This window comes from Notamacropus eugenii, chromosome 6, assembly GCF_028372415.1.
Source record: "Notamacropus eugenii isolate mMacEug1 chromosome 6, mMacEug1.pri_v2, whole genome shotgun sequence".
Taxonomy (NCBI): Eukaryota; Metazoa; Chordata; class Mammalia; order Diprotodontia; family Macropodidae; genus Notamacropus; species Notamacropus eugenii.
In genome coordinates this window covers 330686805-330713697 of record NC_092877.1, presented here as the reverse complement: position 1 = coordinate 330713697, position 26893 = coordinate 330686805, and the positions used below count along the sequence as shown (strand labels likewise).

The 26893-nt window shown below is 35.7% G+C and overlaps 1 protein-coding gene across 4 annotated transcripts in view; it reads left to right on the top strand.

The window, feature by feature from the left end:
* The window catches only part of ATR (ATR serine/threonine kinase), a 118365-nt gene that overhangs the window by 19485 nt on the left and 71987 nt on the right, over positions 1-26893 (top strand). For 3 of the 4 annotated variants that reach the window (XR_011969025.1, XM_072618187.1, XM_072618189.1), the window contains 14 exons: positions 466-674; positions 1711-1863; positions 2053-2251; positions 2485-2747; positions 3844-4034; positions 4126-4226; positions 4947-5118; positions 5592-5762; positions 7382-7576; positions 10657-10842; positions 12009-12101; positions 17502-17632; positions 17818-17961; positions 19776-19869. Coding sequence is in view for 3 of the 4 variants with exons in the window: in XM_072618187.1 (XP_072474288.1) it covers positions 466-674; positions 1711-1863; positions 2053-2251; positions 2485-2747; positions 3844-4034; positions 4126-4226; positions 4947-5118; positions 5592-5762; positions 7382-7576; positions 10657-10842; positions 12009-12101; positions 17502-17632; positions 17818-17961; positions 19776-19869 (2302 nt within the window). In the remaining variant the exon portion in view is untranslated. The remainder of the gene's footprint in view (positions 1-465; positions 675-1710; positions 1864-2052; positions 2252-2484; positions 2748-3843; positions 4035-4125; positions 4227-4946; positions 5119-5591; positions 5763-7381; positions 7577-10656; positions 10843-12008; positions 12102-17501; positions 17633-17817; positions 17962-19775; positions 19870-26893) is intronic. The other variant, XM_072618188.1, reaches the window with a different exon arrangement.

Sequence of the window (26893 nt, the reverse complement as noted above, 5' to 3'; positions counted from 1 at the left end):
TCCCAGTATAAAAGAAAATTTATTATGAAACATGTATTTCAAACCCCGTAGTAGAAGAAGCAGGTAGTTCAGTAGTAGCACATTGAAGAACACTCATGTCTGGCTACAAACTAACTCAGCTTTATTTCATATTATTGGCTTTCTGCACTTTTCTCCCATTACACCCTCTATATTCATCTTGTTCCCTAAACATGAAACTGCTACTAACTGTGCTTTGTAAATAGAGTAACAGGCCTGCCTAAGACCTAAACATGGACAGAAAGCTCAAGTTTAAAATGATTACATTTGATATAACTAATATATTTGCATATTTATATTGGCCTCCCATTGTGATTAGAATGAGCTAGGTACAGAATAATTTTGAACCCCATATGTATTCATTATTGCTTTTGGCTTTACTGGAATACTGGTTTTGAACGTTATCAAATGATTTTATTCTGATATCTTTTTATTTTTCATTTACAGCAGCCTTAATTATAAAGTCACTCCCCATAAAAATAAGATGAGGTCTTCAGACTTAGTAATGAATATACAAATAACCTGGCTGTCTCTGGATTTTGTTACAAGAGTGCTTAAGATATGTAGATGTTTATTAGAATCTGTTCAGAAGCCTAATCTGGAATCAGTGATTGATAGAGTGCTGAAAATATTTGATGCTTTGTTTTATATGCAAGGTAAGTTATGGAAATAAACAAAAAACTGGAAAAACCTTTAAAAATGAAATCAATATATAATAAGCTTTCTTATGGAGTTAGTGGTATCTGAAGTTTAAATTCACATGTCTTTATTTTTTAAGTTTTTTATTTTTTAAAATGATTTAATATTTTTCCCCAATTACATGTAAAAATGTTTTTATCATTTTCTTAAAAATTTTAAGTTCCAAATTCTCTCCATGTTCCCCTCCTCCCCCTCCCACTGAGAGCATAAACAGTTTGATAGAGGTGATACATCCATGTGAAACATGACCAAAAAAAAACCCGGAAAAAATAAAGAAAAAGTGTGCTTTGTTATGCATTCAGATTCATGTGCAATCAGATCTTTTTCTGGAGGTGGAGAGCATTTTTTCATTTTATGTCCTCTGGAATTTTCTTGGATTATTGTATTGATGAGAATAGTTAAAGTCATTCACAGTTTACCTTTCTTTAGAATGCGCAAATACGTTCCTTTGTTTTTCTGGTTTATTTATTCTGCTGAATCTTGCTATACAGCAAGATTCAGCAGAATGTTGTCCTTCGTATAAATGATTAAAAGTAATTCCTTAGCCCTGTATTCCTAATGGTGAAATATTTTGATTTAACTTTTCTTACAATGAACATTTTTTTGTAAAATAGATTCTTTTAATTCAAAGACCACCGATTCCATTGGCTTTCTTTAGGAGTTGATGTGTCCGAAAATTGATCAATCAGGAGCCTCTTAGAACTTAGCTCAGATGTTTTTGAATGACAGCCATGCTTTTCAGTGGGCCCAAACTGAAGTTTCTAGCGTGGTGAAAGTCCTGTCATAACTTGGTAGCTCAGTCTTTGAGAAACCAGAGTTATCTCCACCTTAAAACTAGATAGAAGACTTTTCTGTCACAACTCAAATTCATTTATATAGAAATCCATTTGATGTTGTTATGCAGCACATGCATTTATTTTATTTTAAAAAAACCTTTAGATATATTGTAAGGATTGAAATGAAATTAATTACCTATTGTGTATGTTTTTTCAGTAAAAACTCCATTTGAAGATAAGATTTTGGAGGATCTATGTGGAATGTTATCACTTCCATGGATTCATAGCCATTCTGAAGACCCTTCTTTAAAGCTGACCACATTTGGTACTGATCTTCTGTCACTGAGCCAGAGTATTTCAGATAGTTTCTGTAAGTGCAGAGAAAATTGTGTCTCCTTCACTGTCCTTAATATCAGTTTTCTCTTATGGTTTATACTATATTTTAATTTTGGGATACTGCCTTTAATTATATTAGATAAATATATACCAAATGTTGTCTTTGCAACAAGTATTTATAATTAGTGATATAAAAAACTTCAGTAAACTTCCATCTTTTCAGCACCCCAGGCACAGTCACAGTGTATATACCTTCTGACTTTGTTCCCGAGAAGTATTTATCTTGAATGGAGAACAGCAGTATATTATTGGGCAATGCAAAGCTCCCATGAAATAATTCGTGCTAGTTGCGTTAGAGGATTCTCTATCTTGTTGCATCAACGGAGTAAAAATTCTTACAAAAGAATTCCCAAGATTCTCATGTATGTATTGTTTTATTCATTTAGATTCTGTAACTTAGTTAACATTTTTAAGGTACTTAATAAGTGTTTACTGATGATAATGAAGAGGAGATGGCAACTTGAGTTTGAAAATCTATATATTTTTTACGATAGCCTGTTACTGCTTGATGTGTTGATGCAAATGAATATGTTAATATTCCTGACGTGGTCACATAGGTGAATATTCAGAAAGATAACTTTTTTTCTAAATACAGAGATAAAGTCAAAGATGATTTTGGTGCTGTCAAGAAAGAATTTGCCACAATACTTGGACAGCTGATTTGTACTCTTTGTGGCTCATTTGAGTTGAAGAGTCCTTTAACAGAACCTCTCTCTGAGGATGGAAATGTTGGTGTCTTCTGTAAGAACCTCACAGCTACTTCTGATTGTGAACAGTCGTTTTCTCTACTGAAAGCTTCTATCTGCAAGCCAATCCTTTTCTTGCTGAAAAAAAAAGTGCCTAGTCCAGTAAAATTGGGTAAGTGGTAGTTTGTTTTATTGTCTAGTTTGAAATCATCTTGGACCTGTGGGGCTTGAAAAAAATTACATCAGAGCAAATGAATAAGAATTTTAGCAATGGTTAAAAGTACATTTCACAGAACTAAAAAACTGCTTTTCAGTCCATTATGCTTATTACCTTTAAATTCATCACTGTTTTCCTAGTATACTAGTGCAACTACTGCTGCTTCAAAATAAAATAATCTCACATTGTAAAACATACAGTATAAAAGGATGTTTGTCACAGTAATCCAGTAAGGTAGGCAGTAAAGTTCCCCATTTTATAAATGAGGAAAATGAAGGTCAGACTTGGCTAAAGTATTGGTTTTTTATTTGAATTTGAAGGTTATTTATTTGAATTAAACTGAAGAAAACCTCATGGTCACAGTTTGTCGGTGAATATTATCAGTCATTCACTTTTAGCTCACCTGTAGGAAGGATTTGCTAAATTAAATTTTCCAACAAAATTATAATAGCTTGTATAATTTTAAGCTTTTCAGAGCACTTTACATCAGTGATCTTCTTTGATCCTCATAGTAAACCCTTGAAGTAGGTGGTGTTATTATCCCTTTTTACAAATGAAGTGAAGCTGAGAAAATTTGTGACCTGCCCAGGGCCACCTGTCTGAGGCAAGATTTGAGCTCAGGTCTTGATGACTCCCAAGCCCAGCATCCTATCCATTACAACACCAAAAGGAATAAATTTTGAAAATTTAGAAATTAGAAGTAGTTTTGTCCTAGTGCATGTGATACACTGAAATATTCATATGAGATTTTGAAGCTCCTTAGATGCTGCTGCATAGCTCTGTTCACTATTTATTGTAACTTATATTTTGACTGAGCCATTGAACACTGGACTGATCAAATGAAAAATAGCTAATATAATGAACTTATGCTTGGAAGGTTCTTATTCCAGTATAAGTGTGGAATATTATAAAGGTTTTTTCATTCTTTCTTCACTAAAAATCAATGTAAAATTTGTATTGTAATGTACTTTGTTCATTGAAACATGAACATAATATTCCTTATATATTTTAAAATGTGTTAATTAGGTGTTATATATGTTTTACCCTTTAGCATTCATAGATAATCTACCTCATCTTTGTAAACACCTCAATTTTCGGGAAGATGAAGCAGATGTAAAAGTAGTCCTTGGCGCTTTATTAAATTTAATGGAGGACCCAGACAAGGATGTAAGAATGGCTTTTAGTGGAAACATCAGATATATATTGGAATCCTTGGACTCTGAAGATGGATTTATAAAAGAGGTTGGCTTTTAATTTCTTAACATTGTCATTATTAAAAATCTTGTTCCAAAAAACATCTTTAATCAGTTATTGAATATTTTTTTGTTAACAGCTTTTTGTCTTGAGAATGAAAGAGGCATATACACATGCCCAAATGTCAAGAAATAATGAGTTGAAGGATACCTTGATTCTTACAACAGGGGATATTGGAAGGTATATTTGACTACACATTTGCAATGTTACTTATTTCCCTCTGAATCATTATATTTTGCCATATAGTAAACATAACAAAAACAATATTATTTTGCCAACATAACAAGCTAATTATAGACTAAACTTTGTAGTTAGCCATGTTCTTTCTCCTTTGTTGTATTTCTGATTTGTGAGATCATAGATTTAGAGCTAGAAGGATCCTTAGAGGTTACCTCGTGCAACTGCGTCACTCACAGATGACGAAACTGAAGCCTTGCCCAAAGCCACACAATAAGTGGTAAAGCTATGATTCAAATCCATGACATCACTGCTTATCCCGTATTCCCTGATCTCAGTCCTTAAGCATCTTTATCTTATCCTTCTTTAAAATGTGTGATTTCTTTATACATTACTTTCCATTAACCAAGGTGTAGTTAACATTTAATATTGAATTAATGGGGGGAAGTAATTAAAGAAGATTGGTTTACATGTACTGAAACGTGTTCTCATTGTATTAAAATCCATAATCTAATAAGGAAAAGCCTTTATTCCAAAAGAGGAAATGTGTCCATTACCACATATGAGGTGATATCTTGATGAATTCATACTTCACTAACTTTTCCTAGTTGTATTATATATGAAAAGCCTTCCGAGAAAAGCTTTATGGAAAGGTAGGTTCATCTGGAGGGAACTTTACATTTATAAAACTTGAGACACTAACAAAATTTTTCATCTTTTAAGGGCGGCAAAAGGAGATTTGGTACCTTTTGCACTCTTGCACCTACTGCATTGTTTGTTGTCCAAATCACCATCTATTTCTGGAGCAGCATACACAGAAATCAGAGCGCTTGCTGCAGCCAAATGTGTTAAACTGCAGACCTTTTTCAGTCAGTACAAGAAACCTATCTGCCAGGTATGAGCCAGTATCCTTGCTAAATATAGAGGAGCAACCTTGCTCTGTGATATCTGCACATTGCTTACAATGTAAGCTTAGCTTGTTTTCCTTAAAAGTAGAATTCCATTTTGGGATAAAGTATTGCTGCTTTATAACGCAGTAGCTATAAAGATACCTAGATATATGCCTGCATGTTTAAGATTGTACATAAATACGTATTCATGATAATTTAATGTGTTTTCCCTTTAATTACTTTCTCTGCCATATGAACAGCCTTATTTTTTGTTCTTAAGTTATGCCTTTGTTTTATGGTGGTTTTTAGAGGGGAAAAAATTAGTATTTCCTATGGTGTTATGGCTTGCTTTTCTTATTAAATCAATTCATATCCAAGAATTCAAGCATTTAAACCTTGGTTTGTTTTTTTTTTTATTCTGTGATAGAAATTTTCCTTCTAGTGATAAAAACTGATATTTAAGTTGTTTATGTTCTAGTTTTTGGTGGAATCCCTCCATTCCAGCCAGAAGACAGCACTCCCCAACACTCCATGTCAGAATGCTGAGATGAGAAAGCAAGATGTTACTCGCCAGCAGGAAATGACACGAAATATCTTATCTGAAATTTCCAATGTTTTTGACTTTACTGATAGTAATCTGTTCCTTACTGTAAGTTGAAAAATGTGGTTTATTTTTAATTGACTGTTTTTGTTCTACCTATTGCTCATTCGTTTTTTGTTTTGATTTACTTTGTTATTTTTAAACTAATCACATGTATATATCCATAAAAACTTAATCTTACTCATCATTCTGAATTTCAAGCATTTTCTTGTAACTTTGATTTAGTCAATTAAGGTATACTAAGGAACCTAAATTCATATTCTGGGATTATAAGCTGAGTGGTCAACCATCTTATGGTTTTCCACTGCAGCATTCATCCACTTAGTAGACTAGGCATTTAGGAGGTGCTGTGGTTTCCAGTAATGGCCTGGTGTCAGGAAGATCTGAGTTCAGATTCAGGCACTTGACTAGCTGTGTAACCTTGGGCAAGTGACTTGACTTCTGCCTCAGTTTCCTCAACTGCAAAATGGGCTAATAGCACCTACTTTCCAGGGTTGTTGGAAAAAAATGAAATATTTGTAGAGTGCCTAGTACAGTGCCTGACACATATTAAGTGCTACATAAGTGCTGGCTATAATCAGTATTGTCATCATCGTGATCATCGTGACTCGCTGTTATTATCTAGCAAATGTTAAGTACTTAGCACTGTGAGAAATACAAAGAAGACTGTGTTATACACAGGCCTTCTCTTCAGGGAGTTTGCCATTTATGTAGGATGACAAGAAACATGCACATAAAAAGTAAGTAACATTTTAAGAATTGAAATGCTCAAAACCTAAGCCATTTCTAATTACAATTTATAGTATTCCCAAACAAAAGGCAACATTCCACAATAAGATAGAAACATAGATGTCTAACTCCCTCATTTTATAAATCAGTGGGGAACCTGAGACATATAGAGGCTAAGTGATATGCCCTTCCTAACTGATTGAATGTAAGAACCAGTTGGAGTTTTGATAATAAAATCAGGAACTCCAGCATAAGACTTTTTTTTTTGGAACTGATAGTTAAAGAAAGACTTTACAGTTTCTCATTTAGATTACACCTCTGAGGACTCAGACAAAAGTAATATATTTTGTAATATGTAGCCTAAAGAGAGAATAAGAGGGTCCTTAGGATGCTTTCACAGTTTCTACTGTAACCAAATTATCCTCACTCTTTATCCATGTAAAGAGGGAGAGCCGTGTAAAAGTTCTTAAGTTTGACTCTACCAGAGAAGTTTAAAATTTGGAATATCATCAGAAATTGTAAAAGCATTGTTCTTAATCATAAGTGAGTAAGTTAACTTTTAACAGTCTAAAATAGTTGGGTAAAAAAAGTAAAATCTTTTTAGCTAGTTATCTATATATTTTCCATTTCTAATATAAATTTAAAGTATACAGGTAACTTGAGAGAAAAGAAGGCTTTGAACAGTTGCTATGAAGAGTGAGATAGAGTCAGAGAAAGATGAAAAAATTGATGTGCAGCAGTGAGGGCACAGATTAGATAATATTCTGAACTCTAGTGTTGCATTTCCTGTTGGACATCTTCCCCTGGCATCTCAGCAACACCTCAAACTCACCTGGAACTTAACATAGGAACTTGGTCATTACAAAATACTTTAGTGTATATAATATCCAGGAATTCTACCATCTAAATAAATGTATTTTTTTGATTTCTTTATTCAGAGAACATTGCAAGTCCTGTTACCTGACCTTGCTGCCAAAGCAAGTCCAGCAGCCTCTGCTCTCATTCGAACAATAGGAAAACAATTAAATGTAAACCGTAGAGAGATATTAATAAATAACTTCAAATACATTTTTTCCCACTTGGTCTGTTCTTGCTCCAAAGATGAACTGGAACGTGCACTTCATTACCTCCAGGTAATTTGATATTTGTCAAACATTTTATAGTTATCATTAAAACAGTATTAGAGGAGGTCTTTTGGGTGAGGAGATGGAGAGAAACAAAATGTAGACACTAGAAGAATGACCCGTTATTATACATTGTTTAAATGTTTGTCTCAGTCTATAATGTGAAATTTGCCTGGAAACGTAGACCGAAGCCAGAGTTTGAAGTGCTTTAAATGCTAAATTGAGGAGTTTTTATTTTATCCTAAAGACAATGGGGAGCCACTGGAACTTCTTATGCAGAGGAATAACATGGTCAGAACAGCATTTTAGAAACATCAGTTTGCCAGTTGTGTGGAGGTTGGATTGGAAAGAGGAGAGGTTGAGACAAAGAAACCAATTCAGAGGCAATTAGAACAAGTCAGATGAAAGAGAATGGGGGCCTGAGTTACAGTGGTTGTAGTATAGGTGGAAAGTGTTTTGGAGGGAGAATCAGTAGGACTTGTGAACCTGGGTGACTATAATGGTGGTAGCCTAATTGGCAAAAGTAAGGGAATTGGGAAGAAGGTTGGGCTTAGGAGAAAAGATAAGGAGCTCTATCTTGACGTATTAAGTTTGAAATGTCTATGGAACATCCATGTGAAGATGTCTTGTGGGCAATTAGAGATGGGGACTAGGGCTCAGGTGAGAGATAAGAGCTGGCTATATGGTTTTGAAAGCTGACCTTCTTAGAAATAGGAGGTGAATCTTTGGTAGCTGATAAGATCATTGAGAAAAGTGGAGTGAAAGAAAGAGAGCCCAGGACAGAGCCTTGGGGTATATCCTCAAACATGGGATAGGACATCAGTGAAGATCCTGCAAAAGAGACTGAGAAGGATCAGGACAGATTAGTATCATGATAACCTGGAGAGGAGAAAGTATCTGTCCATTTATCAACCCTTGCAATCTGATTTTTATACTTCTCCCCAACTGAAACTGCTCTCTTCAAGATCATCAAGGTTCTCTTTATTGCTAAATCCAATGACATTTTTTCAGTGTTCATTCTTGTCCTCTTTGTAGTATTTTGCACTTTTAAGAGTTGAGGTCAAGTTGAGGTCATGATCATCATTTGAAACACTTGAGAAAGGCCAGAGATGAGCTCTGAGAAAGCCGTTGGATTAGCAATAAGGAGATCCTTGGTGATCTTGGAGAGAGCAGTATCAGTTGGTTGATAGGGCAGATTACAAAGTGTTGAGAAGTGAGTGGGAGGGGAGAACATGGAACCATTGAGCAGAGAGAACACTTTCTGAGTTGACTGTGAAAGGGAAGAGAGCTGAATACAGTGATTTAAGGAGATAGTAGCATCAAATGAAGCAGACTTGGTTGTGTTTGTAAGCAGCAGAAAAGGAAACAGTAAGGAGAATTTGGAAATTGTAGAGAGTGGGAGCTTAAAAGGGACATGTATCCAAGAGGAGATAGGAGGTGATGGGATTAATGGCACAAGTAGAAGGATTAGTTTTAACAAGAAAAAGTGTCATCCTCTGAGATGGGAGCAAAGAAGAGTGAATGGGGGATGATGCAGATTTGAAGTGTGTAACTGGGGAGCTTCTTAAAGATGGTTTTAATTTTTTCAGTTAAATGTGAGGTGAGTTTATCTGCTGTGAAGGAATGGAGAGGTAGTGGAGTGCAGGTGACTTTAGAAAAGAGAAGATTTGGAGCAGTTACTGTGGGAAGAGATAAAGTCTCAACCAGAGAAGACAATGATTAAGGGCCCAGATTTGATAATATCCTGAACTTTAGTCTTGTGTTGCCTGCCTGCTGGATATCTCCTTGCTGCCCCAGCAGTATTTCAAACTCATTTAAAATTAAATTCATTCTCTCTTCCCTTCTCTGCCTCCCCACCCCATCCTGCTTTGAGGAAAATTTCCCAGTTTCTGTCAAGTAGAACTATTCACAATCACTTCTGGTTCTAACCTTGTAGCCCTCTTAGACATCTTCTCCACACCTCTGTTCAGTTGTTTGTCAAATTTTGTCTATTGTATTTCCATAGGTTTTTAGCATCTGTCCCCACTTTATTACTTACTGGGTCATTCCTCTATTTCCCACACTCTATCTCCAACACACTGCTTTTCTTCTAGATTGCTCTAATATCAAATGTTCTCACTGCTACTAGTCCCTTTCCTCTTCGCTCAGTTGCTAGAGTAATCTTCCCAAGGTGTAGGTTTCCTTTATATGCCACTTCCCTGCTCAGAAACTTTCAAGACAAAACACAAACTCCTCAGCCCAATGTTTAGGGCTCTCCATGTTTTGACTCTAACCTACCTTTTTAGCCTTATCTCACATTATTCCCCTTTACACTGTCTGTAGTCCTGCCAAACGGAACTCCTGGGACTATTCTTCAGACTTGGTATTCAGTCTCTCCTCTTTGTGCATCTGTATAAGCCATCTACCATGGGTGGAATGTACATCTTTCTTTCCTCAGGACCCTCCTCTTGCTTGGCTCAGGTGTCACTTGCGCTATAAAAACCTTCTCTGAACTGGATTTATGCATCTGTGTTGAATCCGGCTAGTATAGTAGACAGAAAGCTTCTTTGGACAGGACTGCTTTCTTTATTGTTTTTATATTCCCAGTTCCTTGCCTAAAATAGGTACTTAATAAACATCTGTTAAATTTTGTTGAATTACTTTCAGTCAGTCTTTTCTCCAAGAATATTGTTTGAAGTGCTTTTTGTAACCTAAAGTAGTGTCTAAGGATCTGGGTTCTTGTAATCACAGCATGATGAGGTACGTTTCTGTGAGTATTGAATTTTCATATCGTAGTCTTTTTCAGAAAACTAAGTAAGTTTAAAATCTAGCTCAGGTTATTTCTATGAAACATAAGGTCACCTTTCCTTCACTATCTGTCCCCTAGACAAGAAGGCTATAAAAGGGGAAAAAATGAGAGGATTATTAAAATTCCTTCCTAATTCTAAAAATCTTTTCCTTAAGATATATCACCAATGATTCTAGTCACCTGGTTTTGTATCCTTGTTTATTAATAGCCTCCTAAAAATGAGTCTTTCCAGCATCACTGACATGAAAGCAAACCTCTGTTGCAAGAAGTTAACAATTCAGGATTTTATTTCTGTGTTTAGAATGAAACTGAGATTGAATTGGGTAGCTTGCTGAGACAAGATTTCCAAGGTTTACATAATGAACTACTGTTGCGCATTGGAGAACACTATCAACAGGTTTTCAATGGTTTGTCAATACTGGCTTCATTTGCTTCCAGTGAGGATCCATATCAGGGCCCAAAAGACATTACATCACCAGAACTCATGGTAAGAACATTTTGTTTTCACATGTTTCTATACTTTCCATACTTCACATCCAATATGAATTTGTTTAAATAACAAAATAGGCTTTTTCCAGAAAAAGCTTCATTAAGTATTAACAATAACATATATTCTAGGTTGTTTGAAAAATTCATGAACTGAATTATTTAAAATCTTTTCTTTTTTACATTGAGCAAAAATGTTAAAGCTCATTTAGGTCCCTTACTTATTCAGATTGGAGCAGACTTGTTAGATGATCTTTAAAAATAAGTTTCTGCTTGTCTGCCTGTCCTTCCCTGATCCTTTCCCCAGAGGAATACAAACCATGAAAATTTGAAAACGGCTTTTAAATTCTTACCAGGTTCTTAATTTTTAAGCCCTGGATTATTTGAACATGACTATGAATGTTATTTATTACAAACCCATCTAATTTTTTTTTTCATGACAATTGTTTATGTAAAAGGGAGAGTTTTAGAACTGGAAAGTTGAAATAGGGATGAATATTTTTAAAGTAAGTAGATTCTGAAGTTACTGTTATCTATGACATGTTTATTTGCATTGATAAACACAAACATGAACAGGCATTCTCATAATTGTGCTTTTTATGTTAAATTGATTATCCTTTCAAATCTTTGTGATACAGAATAGGTATACTTCAGTTTTTGAAAGACAGGAGAAACTGCTCTACCTTCTCACTAAAGTATCTTTCTGAAGAGGGATATAGACATAGGAAAGTGAACTCATTTCGTCCTCTTCTTGAGACAGTCATTTTTTAATAGTATCTCTAATCTTGAGAAAGTTCTTTGGTACTACAATTCAGGCAGCAGCATGATTCCCCTGTACGGCTAGCCCTCAGTATTCCACATTCTTACTTTTTCTCCCTTGTTTCATCAAAATAATGAAAAAGAAGAATTTTTTTTCATGGAGTAGTTTAGAGAGAAATTTTGTGGATATGGATTCATATGCTTACAAATTTCTCCCAAAGCACTCATTTCACAACTACCATTGAGGGAAGTAAACTGATTGTGACCAAATAGGTAAAAGAGTCAGTATGATTCAGTCGAACAGAATACAAATAGCCAATCTGTTGAGCTAATTGAATTAGTGTTGATTTGTGCTTTTTACTCTATGTACAGATGATTAAATGCCAGCTTTTTATATTTTGGTCTTAGGCTGATTATCTACAACCTAAGCTCCTGGGCATATTAGCCTTTTTTAACATGCAGTTATTAAGTTCCAGTGTTGGCCTTGAAGATAAAAAAATGGTAGGTGTACTCATTTAATGTTTGAATTGCTGAAGTATTATACTGAGTTTCATGTATAAAATAGAAGAGACACACTCTTTATTTCCAGGACCTTTTAATGGAAGGAATGCTGTAAATATGCCATTATCTATTTTTATAAGGTTTTTTTTTTTAAGAAGTTCTATATGCAATATCAGTCCTATCTATAATTTCCATTTAGCAGTCAACAAGATTAGTCATTTGAGTTTTTCATTCTTAGTAAGGTAGAAGTAATAGTAAGAGTCTGAATCTGAGTATATCACATACAGTGAGATGGTGCAATGGAAAAAGCCCTGGATGTGGAGTCAGTAAGACCTTGGTTCAGTTCTAGTCTCAGACACTTAATGTCTGGATGACCAGAGGCAGGTCACTTTAACCTCTATATGCCTCAGTTTCTTCAGTTGTAAAACAGTAGCACCTACCTCCCAGGGTTGTGAGAATCAAATGAGCTCATATGTGTAAAGTACTTTGCAAACCTTAAAGTACTGTGTAAGTATTAGCGGTTATTGGTTATATTTGGGAAGAATCAGTCAGATTTGGGAGAAAGCAGCAGTGAGGAGTCTACCTTGAATGAAATGGGAATTGACTAAAGAATAATGTAGAGTAGAGACCTTACATCTACTCTGTAGGTATCTTGTATATATCTATTAACATTTATTTGGTCTTCCTTATTAAGTTGTGAGGTCAGGGACATTGTGTTTTGCCTTTTGTCATGCCCCCGTGCTCAGTACGGTGCCTGTAAGTCTTCAGTAAACATTTATTGAATTCTAGATAAGCAGAAGGGAGCGTTCTGAAGATGGAGCTGACTGGTATGGCACTTAGAAGACAAGACGATGAGGAGGCAGTGGCAGGGTTTGGGGAAAGAGATGAAATAGTCAAATCAGTCAACATCATGAAAATAAATATACATGAAGCAAGCTACAGATAGAACAAATATAAAAGAATTAACAGAGAGAAGGCACTGGAATTAATTCAGATTGAAGAAAACTTTCTGTAGAAGGTAGTATTTTAGTCAGAACCTAAAGGAAGTCTGGGAGGTCAGCAGGTGGAGTGGAGGAGATAAAGCATTCCAGACATAGGGGCCAGCCAGAGAAAATGCCCAGAGCCAAATAGAGTGAAGTGTCTTGTTCGTGGAACAGCCAAGAGGCCAGTGTCACTGGATTGAAGAGTACATGTTGGGGGGTCAAGTGTAAGAAGACTGGGAAGATAGGAGAGGGCTTTGAATGTCAAACAGAGCATTTTGTATTTGCTTCTGGAGGTGACAGGAAGACCCTGGAGTTTGTTAAGTAGGGGATTGACATGATCAGACCTGTGCTTTGGGAGCTGAATGGGGGATAGATTGAAGCAGGGAGAGGCAGGGCAGGCTGACTTGCCAGCAGCAATGGTCCAGGTTTGAGGTAATAAGGGCCTCAATAGAATGTTGAAGTGTCAGGGGATAGGGGGGCATTATTTGAGAGATGTTGCAAAGTTGAAATTCACAAGTGTTGGCAACAGCTTGAATATGAAAGGTAAGAGAGGTTGTGAACCTGAGAGTCTGGAAGGATGATGTGGCAGTGCATGGTCCAGTTGGATTAAGGAAAACTATAAGATAAAGAAAAATATATAGCTGTGGACCATGCTAAATATGCTAAGGGCTATGTTAAATAAAAGACTGGTGCAACCTTGGAGATATGTTAGAAGAAGTATTAGCTGGTTTCCTAGGAGGGAAAATAGTTTTTTCGGTTAAGATTTTTGCAGAAAAGATAGCAAATGGTTAACTGAATCAAACAATTAATTCTATTTTTACCTTTTTCCTCGCATGTGTAATTAAAGTGTTTTCTTGCCCAAATTTTCTTATATACAAAATGAGACAGAAATGCCCTAAACTTATATAGTATTGTGCAATTGTTAATAAAAACTAATAATGAAATAATAAAGGGAACTGCCAGAATGCTAAGTAACACCACTGTGTTTTTGTTCAAAAATTTAAAAGATAATAGTTTTGAATTCAAGACAATTACAGGGTTATTTCAAAGTACATTCTTTATATAGACTATATAGTGATTGATAGAAGGCTCAAGGTACTGAGAAAAGATTTGACCTTGCATTTTCTAGATAGGAACAAGATGTTCACCAATAGTGGGACTTAGAGACTGAGAAGAGGAAATTCACTAGTAATTACAGAATGGAATGTTTCCTGTTTCGAACTGAAAAAAATTTAAAAGATAAATTGCATCATAGTGTTGGCATGTTCTGTACCATCAGTTCCTTTGTAAACTCTTCTTAGGAAAAATAATATTTGGTCAGTGTTATGCTTCTTTCTTGGATATGTTTATAAGTGTACTTTGGGAATTTTATTATATTTTTGAAGATGTAGGAAGTAAAAACATGAGAAACTACTAGTTACAAGGTATATATAATTTAAATCTAGTTTTAAGAGTGAGAAATTAATGAGTTCCCCATCTGCAATTGATAACTCTTATCCTTGTCATAATTGGTTTACAAAAGAAATAATTATTGGAATTTTCTCACCTATAAAATAATGATAATATTTCATTGGGGTGGAGTGAGGTTATGAACTTTTTTCACTTTATTCTGATGATACTTAAAAGATTTTAGGTATTATAAGTAAAAATAACTTTAGTATCTTGGAGGCTTGTTCCTGAATGTTTTCAACACAAAGGAGTTTCAAGATGCCTGCTATAATATATAATTGGTTACCACATGATCCATTTTACAGTCAAATTTCAAATAGAGATAAAATTTCCTTTTGTGTTTCTTGCCTCCTTTGCAGTCAGTTCCCTTCAGATTATAGTAGAAATTCTTGAATGTAGGCTTTTGTTTCAGCCCTTGCTCCCATTTCCTTAGTAATCTTGGTGGTCCAAGAAAGACTTATTTCTTCATAAAGACTACAAATATCCCAAAATTTAAATGCTCTAAAACTTACTACTTTGTACTAGTTTTTTTTTTTAATTTAAGCTCACAACAGCTTCTGTTTTGTCAGCATCACTGCTGCCTTATATTTTATTTGAAATAAGTGAGAATGTCCTGTTTAAGAATCTTCCAAGTAAAACTTTTATAACATTTTACTCCTTGTAACAGAAGCTGATTACTTTTAAAGTTACAGCCTTTTGAAGTTGATATCAGGAAAGAGAACTGTGGCCCTTACCAAAATCCCAGGGTGCTACTGTCATATCATTTGGGGCAAGATAAGTTGTAGGTCTAATCCAGTATAGCAATGGTTGTATGTCTTGTGTTCTATTACTCTATTTCAGGAGGAACCTCTTCCCTTATTATACTAAAGAGAACACCCCTGGATATAAATCTAAATGGACAGAGATTCCTCAAACCATTAATTATTAGCTCTGGGTTTGTGATATCTTGGCATTTCTCTGTTTTAAGATATATCATAAAATCATCAAATTAAAGCTTATTTTAATTAACTTTAATTTTTTAAAAATGCAGACCATGTAAAACTTTCTGTATCAGAATTAAAAAATGTCCTAAAGTTAAATAATAGATTGGTGCAGCTTCAGAAAAACTGGAAGTTGTGATCTAGAGAGATCGGGATCAAATTACCTCTTAGATTAAGAAATTTTAAAAAATTTTGAAGTAAATCATTCAGCAAATATTTATTGAGTGAATACCGTGTGCTGGGAACTCTGCTGAGTCCTAACAACATGGGATACAAAGACATGGTCCCTTTCCTCATGTAGGTTCATTTAACTATGAAAAGTAAGCCATATATGTAAATAAATATTGCACTGGGTATAATGTGAAATTCAGTAAGAGACACCAGATACAATGTCCAAGTGAGGAAAAGATTATTTCTCCCCAGAAGGACACAGAGAAGACTTCAGTGTAGCTGACATATGAGCTGAACCTTGAAGAATCAGTAAAAATTAGGCAGAATTGGGAGAGGAGTTTCAAAAGGTAGTTTGGGACTGAATTGTGGAGAGTTTTGAAGGCCTGGCTAAGGAATTTGGACTTAATCAATGAGTAGTGGGAAGTCATTTAAACATATTGAGTAAGGTATGACAACAAAGCTACATATACTTTAGGAACATTGATCTGTAAGTAATGTGTAGGCAGGATAAGTGTTAGGACAGAGATTAAGTGACCTGTCCAAGGTCACACAGACAGTAAGTACCAAACAGATGGAAAATCAGCCCAGTAGAGCTGGTTTCACTCTATTGAACTGATTCTCAGTTAATGGGATAGAGAAATGGAAAAAAATCATTAAGTGTTTTGCTTTATGAGAATGAGGCTGTGTGTGTGTGAGACAATTAGAAAAGACTATAATCAAAATACCAGGGGAAAATAAAAAAATTAACATAGTGCAGTTATTTGGTAATACAGCTAAACTGAGCTAGAAGAAAAACTGCAAGCCAAAGATCTCTGCCAGTTACTTAAAGATATATTATTGCTTACTTACTTACTTAAAAATTACTTAAAGTTTCTTAAAGATATATTATTCATCCATGAGGATGATTAGCACCTCTGGTGTGAGGGCTTGCTGAGCCTTTTAGGGCTGCTCATCCATCCACCTTTGGTATCCATCTGTCACAGCTCTCCCTTGTGACTTCAAGAAACTGTAGCATGCACAACAGCCACACCGTGGTAAAACCCTCTTGGCAGACAGGCTGAACCAGATGGAGGGTAGCCAGTAGACCTCAAACCATCATTTAGGGGGTGTCTACCCCAAGGATGTGAAGACTTCCTCCAGCGGAATGGGCAGATGAGAACAGTTTGTTTCAGTGGCTATGAAGGTGGCTGAAGCAGATGCTGTGGAGCACTTAGAGCTTGGTCAGATGATGTTATGAATAGAACTGGGGAGATAAGGAAGAGGATAAATAGTGAGATTTATTTTGGACACATTGGTTTTGAAGTTCCAGTAGTATAGCCAAGTAAAGTAACCTAAGAGATAATTGAAAATAGTTATCAATTTGACAGTCATCTATGTAGAAGTAATTAATGAAGCCCTAGGAAATAGGTGAGACCCCCTTTGGGGAAAGAAAAGAAGAGGCCTAGGAATAGGACCATAAAGAAGAAAAGAGTCCTGAAGAAGATGAAAAAATAATGGTCAACAGGGAGTAGAAAGTGCCAAAGAGTTCACTGCCATGGAAGCTAAAAGGGTTGGTTAAAGTCTGAAATGCAGCAAATGGTAATGCTGGAATAAGCCAAATGAGTGGTTATCCAGCACTTAGCACAATGCCTGGCACATAGTAAGTACTTAATAAACATTTATTGATTGATTATTCATTTGTTATGGTGATGTTATCTGAGAATTTATTTTGAGAGAATGAATGCTGCCGTGGAATTTGGATGAGGAGTTTTTACCCTGATGTTCCTGCCAACATGTTTATAATCTTCATATAAAAGAATATATTTGCTTCTCTTCAGGCCTTGAACAGTTTGATGTCATTAATGAAGCTGATGGGACCCAAGCATATCAGTTCTGTGAGAGTAAAGATGATGACCACTTTGAGAACTGGACTCCGATTTAAGGATGACTTTCCAGAACTATGTTGCAGGTAAATGAACAGGTTTTCTAAATTTATGCTCTTGTTGCATTTCCCAACAGTGCCAGTATGGATGCTTGTAGCTTTGAGGAACAGAGCTCTCTAAACTTGAAATGCCCAAAGTATGGAGTTTAAAAAACTTATTTTATCACAAAAAGCAAAACAAAGAGTTAACCTTTTGTTTCTTTCTTACGTAGAGCTTGGGACTGCTTTGTTCGTTGCTTGGATCACGCTTACCTAGGCTCCCTCCTCAGTCATGTGATAGTAGCTTTGCTACCTCTTATACCTATCCAGCCAAAGGAAACTTCTGCTGTCTTTCACTTCCTCATAGTTGATAACAGGTACTTTCACCATAACTTAGTTAATGATTTTGAGGATGGGAGGTTTTTCATTTTGCAACTTCAGGTTTTGTAATGAAGATTGGTTATATGGGACCATATTTAAAAGTTCTTTATTTTTATGTTTACTTGCATTTTATTCCCGTACTTAGCCCAGTGCTTAGTAAATAGTAAGCAGATGATAAATACTTGTTGACTTATTACCAATAAAAAATATTACTTTGATTTTAATTCTCAGTGTGCTCAACTGCTGATAATTCAGTTTTTTTGAATTGCAACAAAATAATAGAATATTTTTTTCCTAGTAAAACTGAGAATAAGCTGGTTTGTCTTTGTCAGTCTTATTGAAAAGGGGTAAAAACAAAATTGGATGTATGTGAGAATATGTTTACGCACTTAGAGAAACACCAACTCTATCCTGAGCATTACTCCCTAACACCTAGACATTTATAATAGCCTTTCAGCTTCTGTCCCTACCCCCTGATCCTGCACATAGCCACCTCTGCTTGTTCTATCTCTTCAGTGTCTCTCCTTTCTGCTAATGGTTGATACTCCACTCTAGGAAAATGGACTTCTTCAGGAGGTTTCTTTGGAAGTACATGTTGTGTAAAAGCGAAAAGTGTCCATTTAAAATAAAAAAACGTCTAGTTCAGTTACACACCATTGTAACCTCATAAAATTCAGAGACTTTGGTCTGGTATTGAAGACTTTCCGTATTCTGGTGCCAGTTTACCTTTTCAGTCTTATTCCACTACTCCTTTATAGTAATCTTGCTTTCCAGCCAGTCTAGTCTGTTCAAAACAGTATTGAACTTTCTTGTTTCTATCCCTTCATCCTTGACAGTCCATCTGCCTGGAATGACTCCTCCCCTCACACCTGTCTTTGCCTGTTAGAGTCCTGTGTCCTTCAAGTGGTATTTCCTGGATATACCTTCTTTATGCAGCCTTGTTTGATCCTATTAGTTGAAAATGATCTCTTCCAAGTCAGTCTTGCCATAGTACTTAATTTGTATCACTTCTGTGGCAATATCACAAATATTGCCTTAGAATGTAAATTTTAGGCGATTTCTATTTTTTTCTTGTTAGTTTTATGGACAAGGACCACCTTATTTTATAATGCTCAAAATCAGGCACATTACCTAACCATGTGCTGTACGTGCTGACTTTTAAATATTTGAATTAATAAATAAGTACGTAGATGTTTTCTTTTATATCTAACAGAATAATTGAAGTATAAGAGGTCCAACATTTGATGGTTCAAACATGCTTTGACATGTTTATCACAAATTTTTGCTATCTATCTACTATTACTATCTATTCATTATAAATTGGGATATTTAAAGTTTGATTAAAATTTGCATTGTGTTTACGTCCCTGGGTTTTCAGTGATTTTTTAGAGACCTGAGTCAATAATGTAAGGAGTAAGAGTATGGTCTATGTTTTTTAAAAAAAACACATTTTTTTCCATTTACACCAGAAAATATTTTCTTGTTGCCCTGTATCTCAATTATAAAAGACATTTTTTAACCAAAATTCTAAGTAGATAGTTATAACTTATTCTTAATTTAAATTTCATATTCATCTAAGCAACCAAAATGGGAAGGGAGAAAATAGCACATTTGAGTGATTTTAACAAATGTTCAGCCAAAACTAAATGTAAGAAAACCTCACTAATTTAGGTTTAGCAGGTTTAATGCCAGTCTGAGTTAGTGAAACAAATAATTTTTTTAAGTTGATTAAGTACTAAAGCATCCAAAACTTAAAGTGTAGTGTTTTAACTGTTTGTGAATCATTCATTTTCTTCTAATAAACTTTTAGGGATGCTGTACAAGACTTCCTACATGAAATATATTTTCTACCTGATCATCCAGAACTGGAAAAGATAAAAACAACCCTTCAGGAATACAGGAAGGTATTTGTCTTCCATTTTTAGGAAAGTACAAAACTATTTTAAATTTTAGTTGATATTTTAAGTCTATTATTAGAAGTAAATTTGTAACTATATGTGATATTTTCTCTTTAAGTTCATATCTTATATACATACGGAAAAATTGTTAGATTTGGGTTTAAAGGAGGTGAACTCAAGTATTCTAACTTAGAAACCAATGTTCTTTCTGTTGCATCATTTGAAAACCCTTTATACAATAATATTTTTGAAAAAAAATGTAGGAGTTTTAGTGGACTCTAAACCTCAGTATGAGTATGTAGTATAGTATAATAGCCACAAAATCTAATGCAGTCTGTAGTTTATCACTGAATCTCTTTTTTTCCCATTTTTTTGTTAATTCATTTTTAGTTTTCAACCTTCACTTCCACAAGATTCTGAGTTCCAAATTTACTCTCCATCTCTCCCCTCCACCTACCCAAGACAGCGTGCATTCTCATTACCCCTTCCCCAAATCTGCCCTCCCTTCTGTCACACCCCTCCCTACTCTTATCTTCTTCACTTCTATTTTCTTGTAGGGCAAGATAAATTTCTATACCCCAGCCTGTATGTCTTATTTCCAAGTTGCATGTAAAAACAATTTTTAACATTCATTTTTAAAACTATTGAGTTCCAACTTGTCTCCCTTCCTCCTTCACCACCCAAGGGAGCAATTTGATATAGGTTATACATGTGTAGCCATGCAAAAACTTCCATAGCAGTCATGTTGTGAAAGACTAACTGTATTTCCCTCTACCCTATTTATTCTATTCTCTCTTGATCTTGTCCCTCCTCAAATGTGTTTACATCTGATTATCTCTTCTTTCCATTTGCCCTCCCTTCTGTCATCTTCCCATCCCCCACTTATCCCCTTCCTCCCTACTTTCCTGTAGTGTAAGATGGATTTTCATACCAAATTGAGTATGCATGTTGTTCCTGCCTTAAGCCAGATCTGGTGAGAGTGAGGTTCATTCTTTTCCTCTTACCTCCCCGCCTTGCCCTTCATTGAAAAAGCTTTTTCTTGCCTTTTTAATGTGAGACATAATTTACCCCATTCTATTTCTCCCTTTCTCCTTCTCCCAATATATTCCTCTCTCACCCCTTAATTTTATTTTTTATATATCATCCCTTCATATTCAACTCACCCTGTGTCCTCTGTCTATATATATAATCCCTCCAACTACCCTCATACTGAGAAAAGTCTCAGGAGTTACAAATTTTATCGTTCCATGTGGAAATGTAAACAGTTCAACGTTAGTAAGTCCCTTATGATTTCTCTTTCCTGTTTACATTTTCGTGCTTCTCTTGATTCTTGTATTTGAAAGTCAAATGTTCTATCTGGTTTTTTCATCAAGAATGCTTGAAAGTCCTCTGTTTCATTTAATGACCATTTTTTCCCCAGAAGTATTATACTCAGTTTTGCTGGGTAGATGATTCTTGGTTTTAATCCTAGCTCCTTTGGACCTCCAGAATATTATTCCAAACCCTCTGATCCCTTAATGTAGAAGCTGCTAGATGTTGTGTTGTCCTGATTGTGTTTCCACAATACTTGTTGTTTCTTCCTGGCTGCTTACAGTGTTTTGTCTTGGACCTGAGAGCTCTGGAATTTGTCTACAATATTCCTAGTTTTCCTTTTGGGATCTCTTTCAGGAGGCAGTTGGTGGATTCTTTCAATATCTATCTAATATCTGGTTCTAGAATATCAGGGCAGTTTTCCTTGATAATTTCTTGAAAGATGATGTCTCGGCTCTTTTTTTTGAGTGTGGCTTTCAGGTAATCCAATAATTTTTAAATTGTCTCTTCTGAATCTAATTTCCAGGTCAGTTATTTTTTCATTAAGATATTTTACATTATCTGCTATTTTTTCATTCTTTTGGTTTTGTTTTATAATTTCTTGATTTTTCATAACATCATTAGCTTCCATCTGCTCCATTCTAATTTTTAAGGAATTATTTTCTTCAGTGAGCTTTTGGATCTCCTTTTCCATTTGGTCAGTTCTGCTTTTTAAGGCTTTCTTCTCCTCCTTGGCTTCCTTTCGCTATTTGAGTTAATCTATATTTAAAGGTATTATTCAGCATTTTTTTAGGTCCCCTTTAGCCTGCAGTTGACTCGTTTTTCATGATTTTCTTGCATCACTCTCATTTCTCTTCCCAATTTTTGCTCTACTACTCTTACTTGATTTTCAAAATCCTTTTTGAGCTTTTCCATGACCTGAGACCAATTCATATTTTTCTTGGAAGCTTTGCATATAGGAGCTCTGACTTTGTTGTGTCCTTCTGGTTGTATGTTTGAACTTCCTTGTCACCAAAGTAAGATTCTATAATCTGATTTTTTTTCCTGTTTTTGCTCATTTCCCCAGCCAATTGCTTGACTTTTGAGCTCTTTGTCAAGGTAGTTCTCAGCTTCCAGTGGGAGTGTGGGGGTACACTGTCAGCTGCTAGATTCCCCCACAATCTGTGGGCCTAAAGCTCCAGAAACAGTGGCTGCAACTGCCCCTGCTGCTGCTGGGGGTACCACAGGCTCCTCTTTCTCCTCTACTATCCTGGGGATGGGGCTAGAACAGGTCAGACAGGTTTTTTCCACTGACCTTCCAATTTGTCCTTGATGTTTTGGGGTTGAGAAGTCTGGAAACTACCACAGGTGCTAGTGATTCAGTACTCCAGCCCTACCCACTAGGCCTGCTCAGGTCCCTGTGCTGCCGTGACCCATGCTGAACTGTGCTCTGCTCCCACCCCAGGGTGATAAACTCTTCCCGTTGACCTTCCAGGCTGTCTTGCTCTGGAGATTTGCTTCCCTCTATCATTCTCTGGGTTCTGCAGCTCCAGAATTGGTTTAGAGTAATTTTTTACAGGTATTTGACTGGGTTTGGGGGGAGAACTCTAGCAAGTCCCTGTTTTTACTCTGTCATCTTGGCTCTGCCCCCTCTCATTGAAATTTCTTAATTATTACTCAGACCATTATGAAGTGGAGAAGGAAGGATGCCAAACTAGTCCAACAAAAACAACTGATATGAAGCTCAGGGTTTTATTGGATTAAGTATTTGGCAGCTAGGGAGGTTGCTTCCAATTCAGACAGCTATCTAGGGAGGAAGTCTGTGTACCATATTTTAGTAGAAACAGTTGTAAGCTGGAGAATTTCCAATGGATGATGAACAAAATCACCAGTGACTTCAGATTCATATTGTATGAGGAGAGGTAAAAGGAACTGGGGATATTTATCCTGGAGGAGATTTTTTTGGATATATGGAGTACCTTATAGATGAATTCAAATATGGAAAGGATATATATGAGTGATTGGATTTACTTTGTTAGGCCTCACCATGGAACTAAAATTCTAAAGATGCATATTTAGGCTTGGTTTAAGGAAAAATTGCTTAACATTAGAAGTCTTTAAAAAGTAAATGGGCTACCTTAAAAAAATAATCAGTTCTTCCTCTCCAGAGGTCATCTTTGAAATCTGGATGTCTGTTTATTCTTGTGCAGGTATGGGTTGGACAAAATGCCCTCCAAGTTCTGAGGGCATTCAGTTCTCCCTTTCAGTTCTGAGATTTAAATTATCACAAAGATCCTACTGCCTTAAAAAGTTTCATTGTATATTTCATATAGTGAGTTCATGGAAAATAGCTTCTAAGCACAAATATCCTTCTAGCTCTGAGATTTCTGTAATGTGATAGGACTTGCTAACTTGGATTTGGGGAGTGTTGGAAAAGGAAGCAGGTTGTGATAATGGTTGACTAGGTGAATGTTGGTGCCACTGACTAAAAATAGGTTAATCTGAAGGAGTAGGATTTGAAGGGATGAGTTGTTTTGGGATAATCTGAGTTTTGAGGTTAAATTTCTGGGATATCAAGGTGGAGATGGAGCTCTAAAGTTTAGAAGAGATATAGGGATCATTTGCCTAAAGATGATAGTTGAAATTATGGGATCAGGAGTGGGCAGAATCACCAAGGAAAGTCCAATCCAATAGAGTCTTTGAGAGTATCCTCCTAAAATGGTTTGGGAGGATGGGGAAAGAAAAGATTGAAAAATAGTAATCACAGAGGAAAGAACAAATAGAAGATGAGAGAAGAGAATGTTAAAAAGTAGTATTGTCAACATGATCACGTTCTGCATAGAGTTCAAGAAGGATAGTAAGTGAGAAAAGGCCATTGGATTGGACCATTGACAGAGTGGCTTCTGTAGACTAGTGGAGCAAATGGCTACTAGATTGCAAAGGGATGAGGAGTAGGTTGGTATTAAGGAAGTTCAGGCATGGTATTATAGAGAATTAGTACTTATTCTTAAGTCACAGTTTGAGTAAATAGAATTTTAAGGGAGAATGAATCAAATTTTCTCCATGGGTTCAAGGTCACAGGCAGTAGTAGGCCAGCCTATGGGACCAGCTCTTTGGGGAAGACTGGTTTGAGGCTCTGAATGACTTCATCATGGAGGACCACAGCCAGGAAGAGCCAATACCATAAGACCCCAGCCCTCAAATTTCCATGCCTGATCATGCACTATGACCATTGCTGATGGAATATCAGAGGATCTGACCTGCTGAAAATAATTTCTTCAGCAAGAGGAATGAAAAGAACATCTCAAAGAAAACTCAAGCTGGACGTTGACAAGAATTTAATGTATGTTTATGTGTGATTTTCACAAATATTTTATCCAGAACACAAGAAATAAAAAGAAGAAAAAGACCAGTGATAATGGTTGAGATTCTCCTGAGTCTGAAACAGATATATCCTTGAGTTTGATTTGTTCAAGTTATACGTGAATACCTTGAGGCATCACCAATGGATAAGGTGCAAATCAAATCAGTATTCCATAAGGCATAGCTGGCAGAAACGTTTGCTTTCACTTCTAGATAGCCTAGTGAATGAGAAAGACTCTTGGTTATTTCATCTGTGTGGTGAAGAGTAATAAGAATAGATTAGACCTGAAATGGAGAGAGTAACAAGCAATTTGATTGAAGATGAGTCTCATTGTAAAGAAATAAAGTACAAAACTTAATAGACTGGTGATACATTTGCACCCATAAAGATTTTTAAGTTGTTAAATTCTAGGAAATTTAGGAAAAACTGAATTGTAGAAGAATTCAGTTTTTATTTCTGCTCAACAAAGATTTATTAAACCCTTATGGTATGATAAGCTCTTTATAGGCAGAAGGAGTATACTTTAATATGCCAGTACTTGTATAGAAAGCTTTCTTTTAAGACTGAATTGTAGTGACATGCACTGTACAAGATTGCATCAGGCTATGATTTAATATTTTATAACACTTAAATAATTTCTTTTGAAAATATGGAATCTAGTTATAAATCAAACAAAAGTTGGTAACCACCTGAGAACCAGATGGCTATCATTATGGGATTCACCAGTTGAAAATAGAATCAGCAGTAGAGGATTAAAGTGTGTGGACAGAAGGGTTTCTTTACTTTACCATCTACCTTGTTTGTGGTCTCTAAGGCCCTCATTTCTCAGGCACACAGATAGGATCTCTTGGTTCATCATGCACCTAAAATACTGAATGTGAACTGTTGCCACAAACTTCTTATTTCATGTTGGTGTGAAAGATTTGTATTATGCTTCACATAGCAATTGGACTGGATGACTCTTCAACCTTACAATTCTGGAACCTTATGTTGGAAAGAGTTCCATATGTAGAGAGAATGTAATGGAGGAGTTTTGGATGATTCCAGCCAAATTAGAGTTTTAAGATAATTGCATTTTTGGAAATACTGACATGAAAACTCTTACTGATGATGTTCATTTTTATAATATATACACATCCATTTTTGCTGAGGCCATAAGCTATAATCCTGATCACCTTCATTCAGGCTCAGACTCCTTAGACAAACAGAAGATGCCTGATCTAGGTGGTTGGGTTTAATGCTTTAGGGAATATTATCTCATTTGCTTCTCACAACAATCCTGGGAAGTAGGTGCAGTTATTATCCTAATTTTACAGTTGAGAAAACTGAGAGGACAAATTAAGTGACTTGCTCAAGGTTATATAGCTTGCAAGTATCTGAGGCAGGATTCAGACTCACACCTTCTGATTCCAGGGCCAATATTCTATCCTCTTTACTAACCAGCTTCCTGGTAGGAAACATACTAGCCCATAGTTCAGTCCCACCAAGAGTAGTGGGTGTGAATAGCAGTCTCCATTTAAGACAAACTAAGTTAAAAATCACAGCACAGTTAGACCTTCAGGGGTGGCTATGATAGCACTCACCTATACCATCATTGGACATGTGCTTCCCTTTGGAAAAAGTAGATGAAACACAATGGAAAGCTTAGTGATTTATTTCATGTTTGATGTTTTGAAGGTCAAATTCTTCCAGTCTACCTGTATGTCAAAGCCAAAGTATTCTCTTTTCTTTCTTGGTTTTTTTAACATTGTATATTTGAAATTATATTTTTGAAAAAGGCTGTAATCAGAATGTTTAATTTTTTTAAAAGCTTGGATTTTAACTTTATCATTATCTTGGTTTTTATGTTTATGGTCAGGTGTGATATCCTTACTTGGTTTTGAACACTGAGTTCTTAACCTTAAGTATGTGAATAAGGTCTGTCACAAGTACTGAGTGTTGATATTTGTGGAGTGACTTAGCTTTGGAAACACCAGGGTTATCGAAGTAGTCAGTTTTGCCCAGTTTTTTGGTCTATAATTTTCTTTCTCTGTTTTGTCTCTTCCTGGTTTGGGTATCAAAACCATATTTGTATCATAGAAAGAATTTGGGAGGACTCCTTCTTCCCCAATTTTCAAGAATAGTGTATGTAGTATTGGAATTAACTGTTCTTTAAATGTTTGATAGAATTCACTTGTGAATCCATCTGGCCCTGGAGATTTTTTCCTAGGGAGTTCATTGATGGCTTGTTCAATTTCTTTTTCTGAGATGGGGTTGTTTAAGTATTCAACTTCCTCTTCTGTTAATCTGGGCAATTTGTATTTTTTAAAATATTCATCCATCTCATTTAGATTGTCGAATTTGTGGGCATAAAGTTGGGCAAAGTAGTTTCTAATT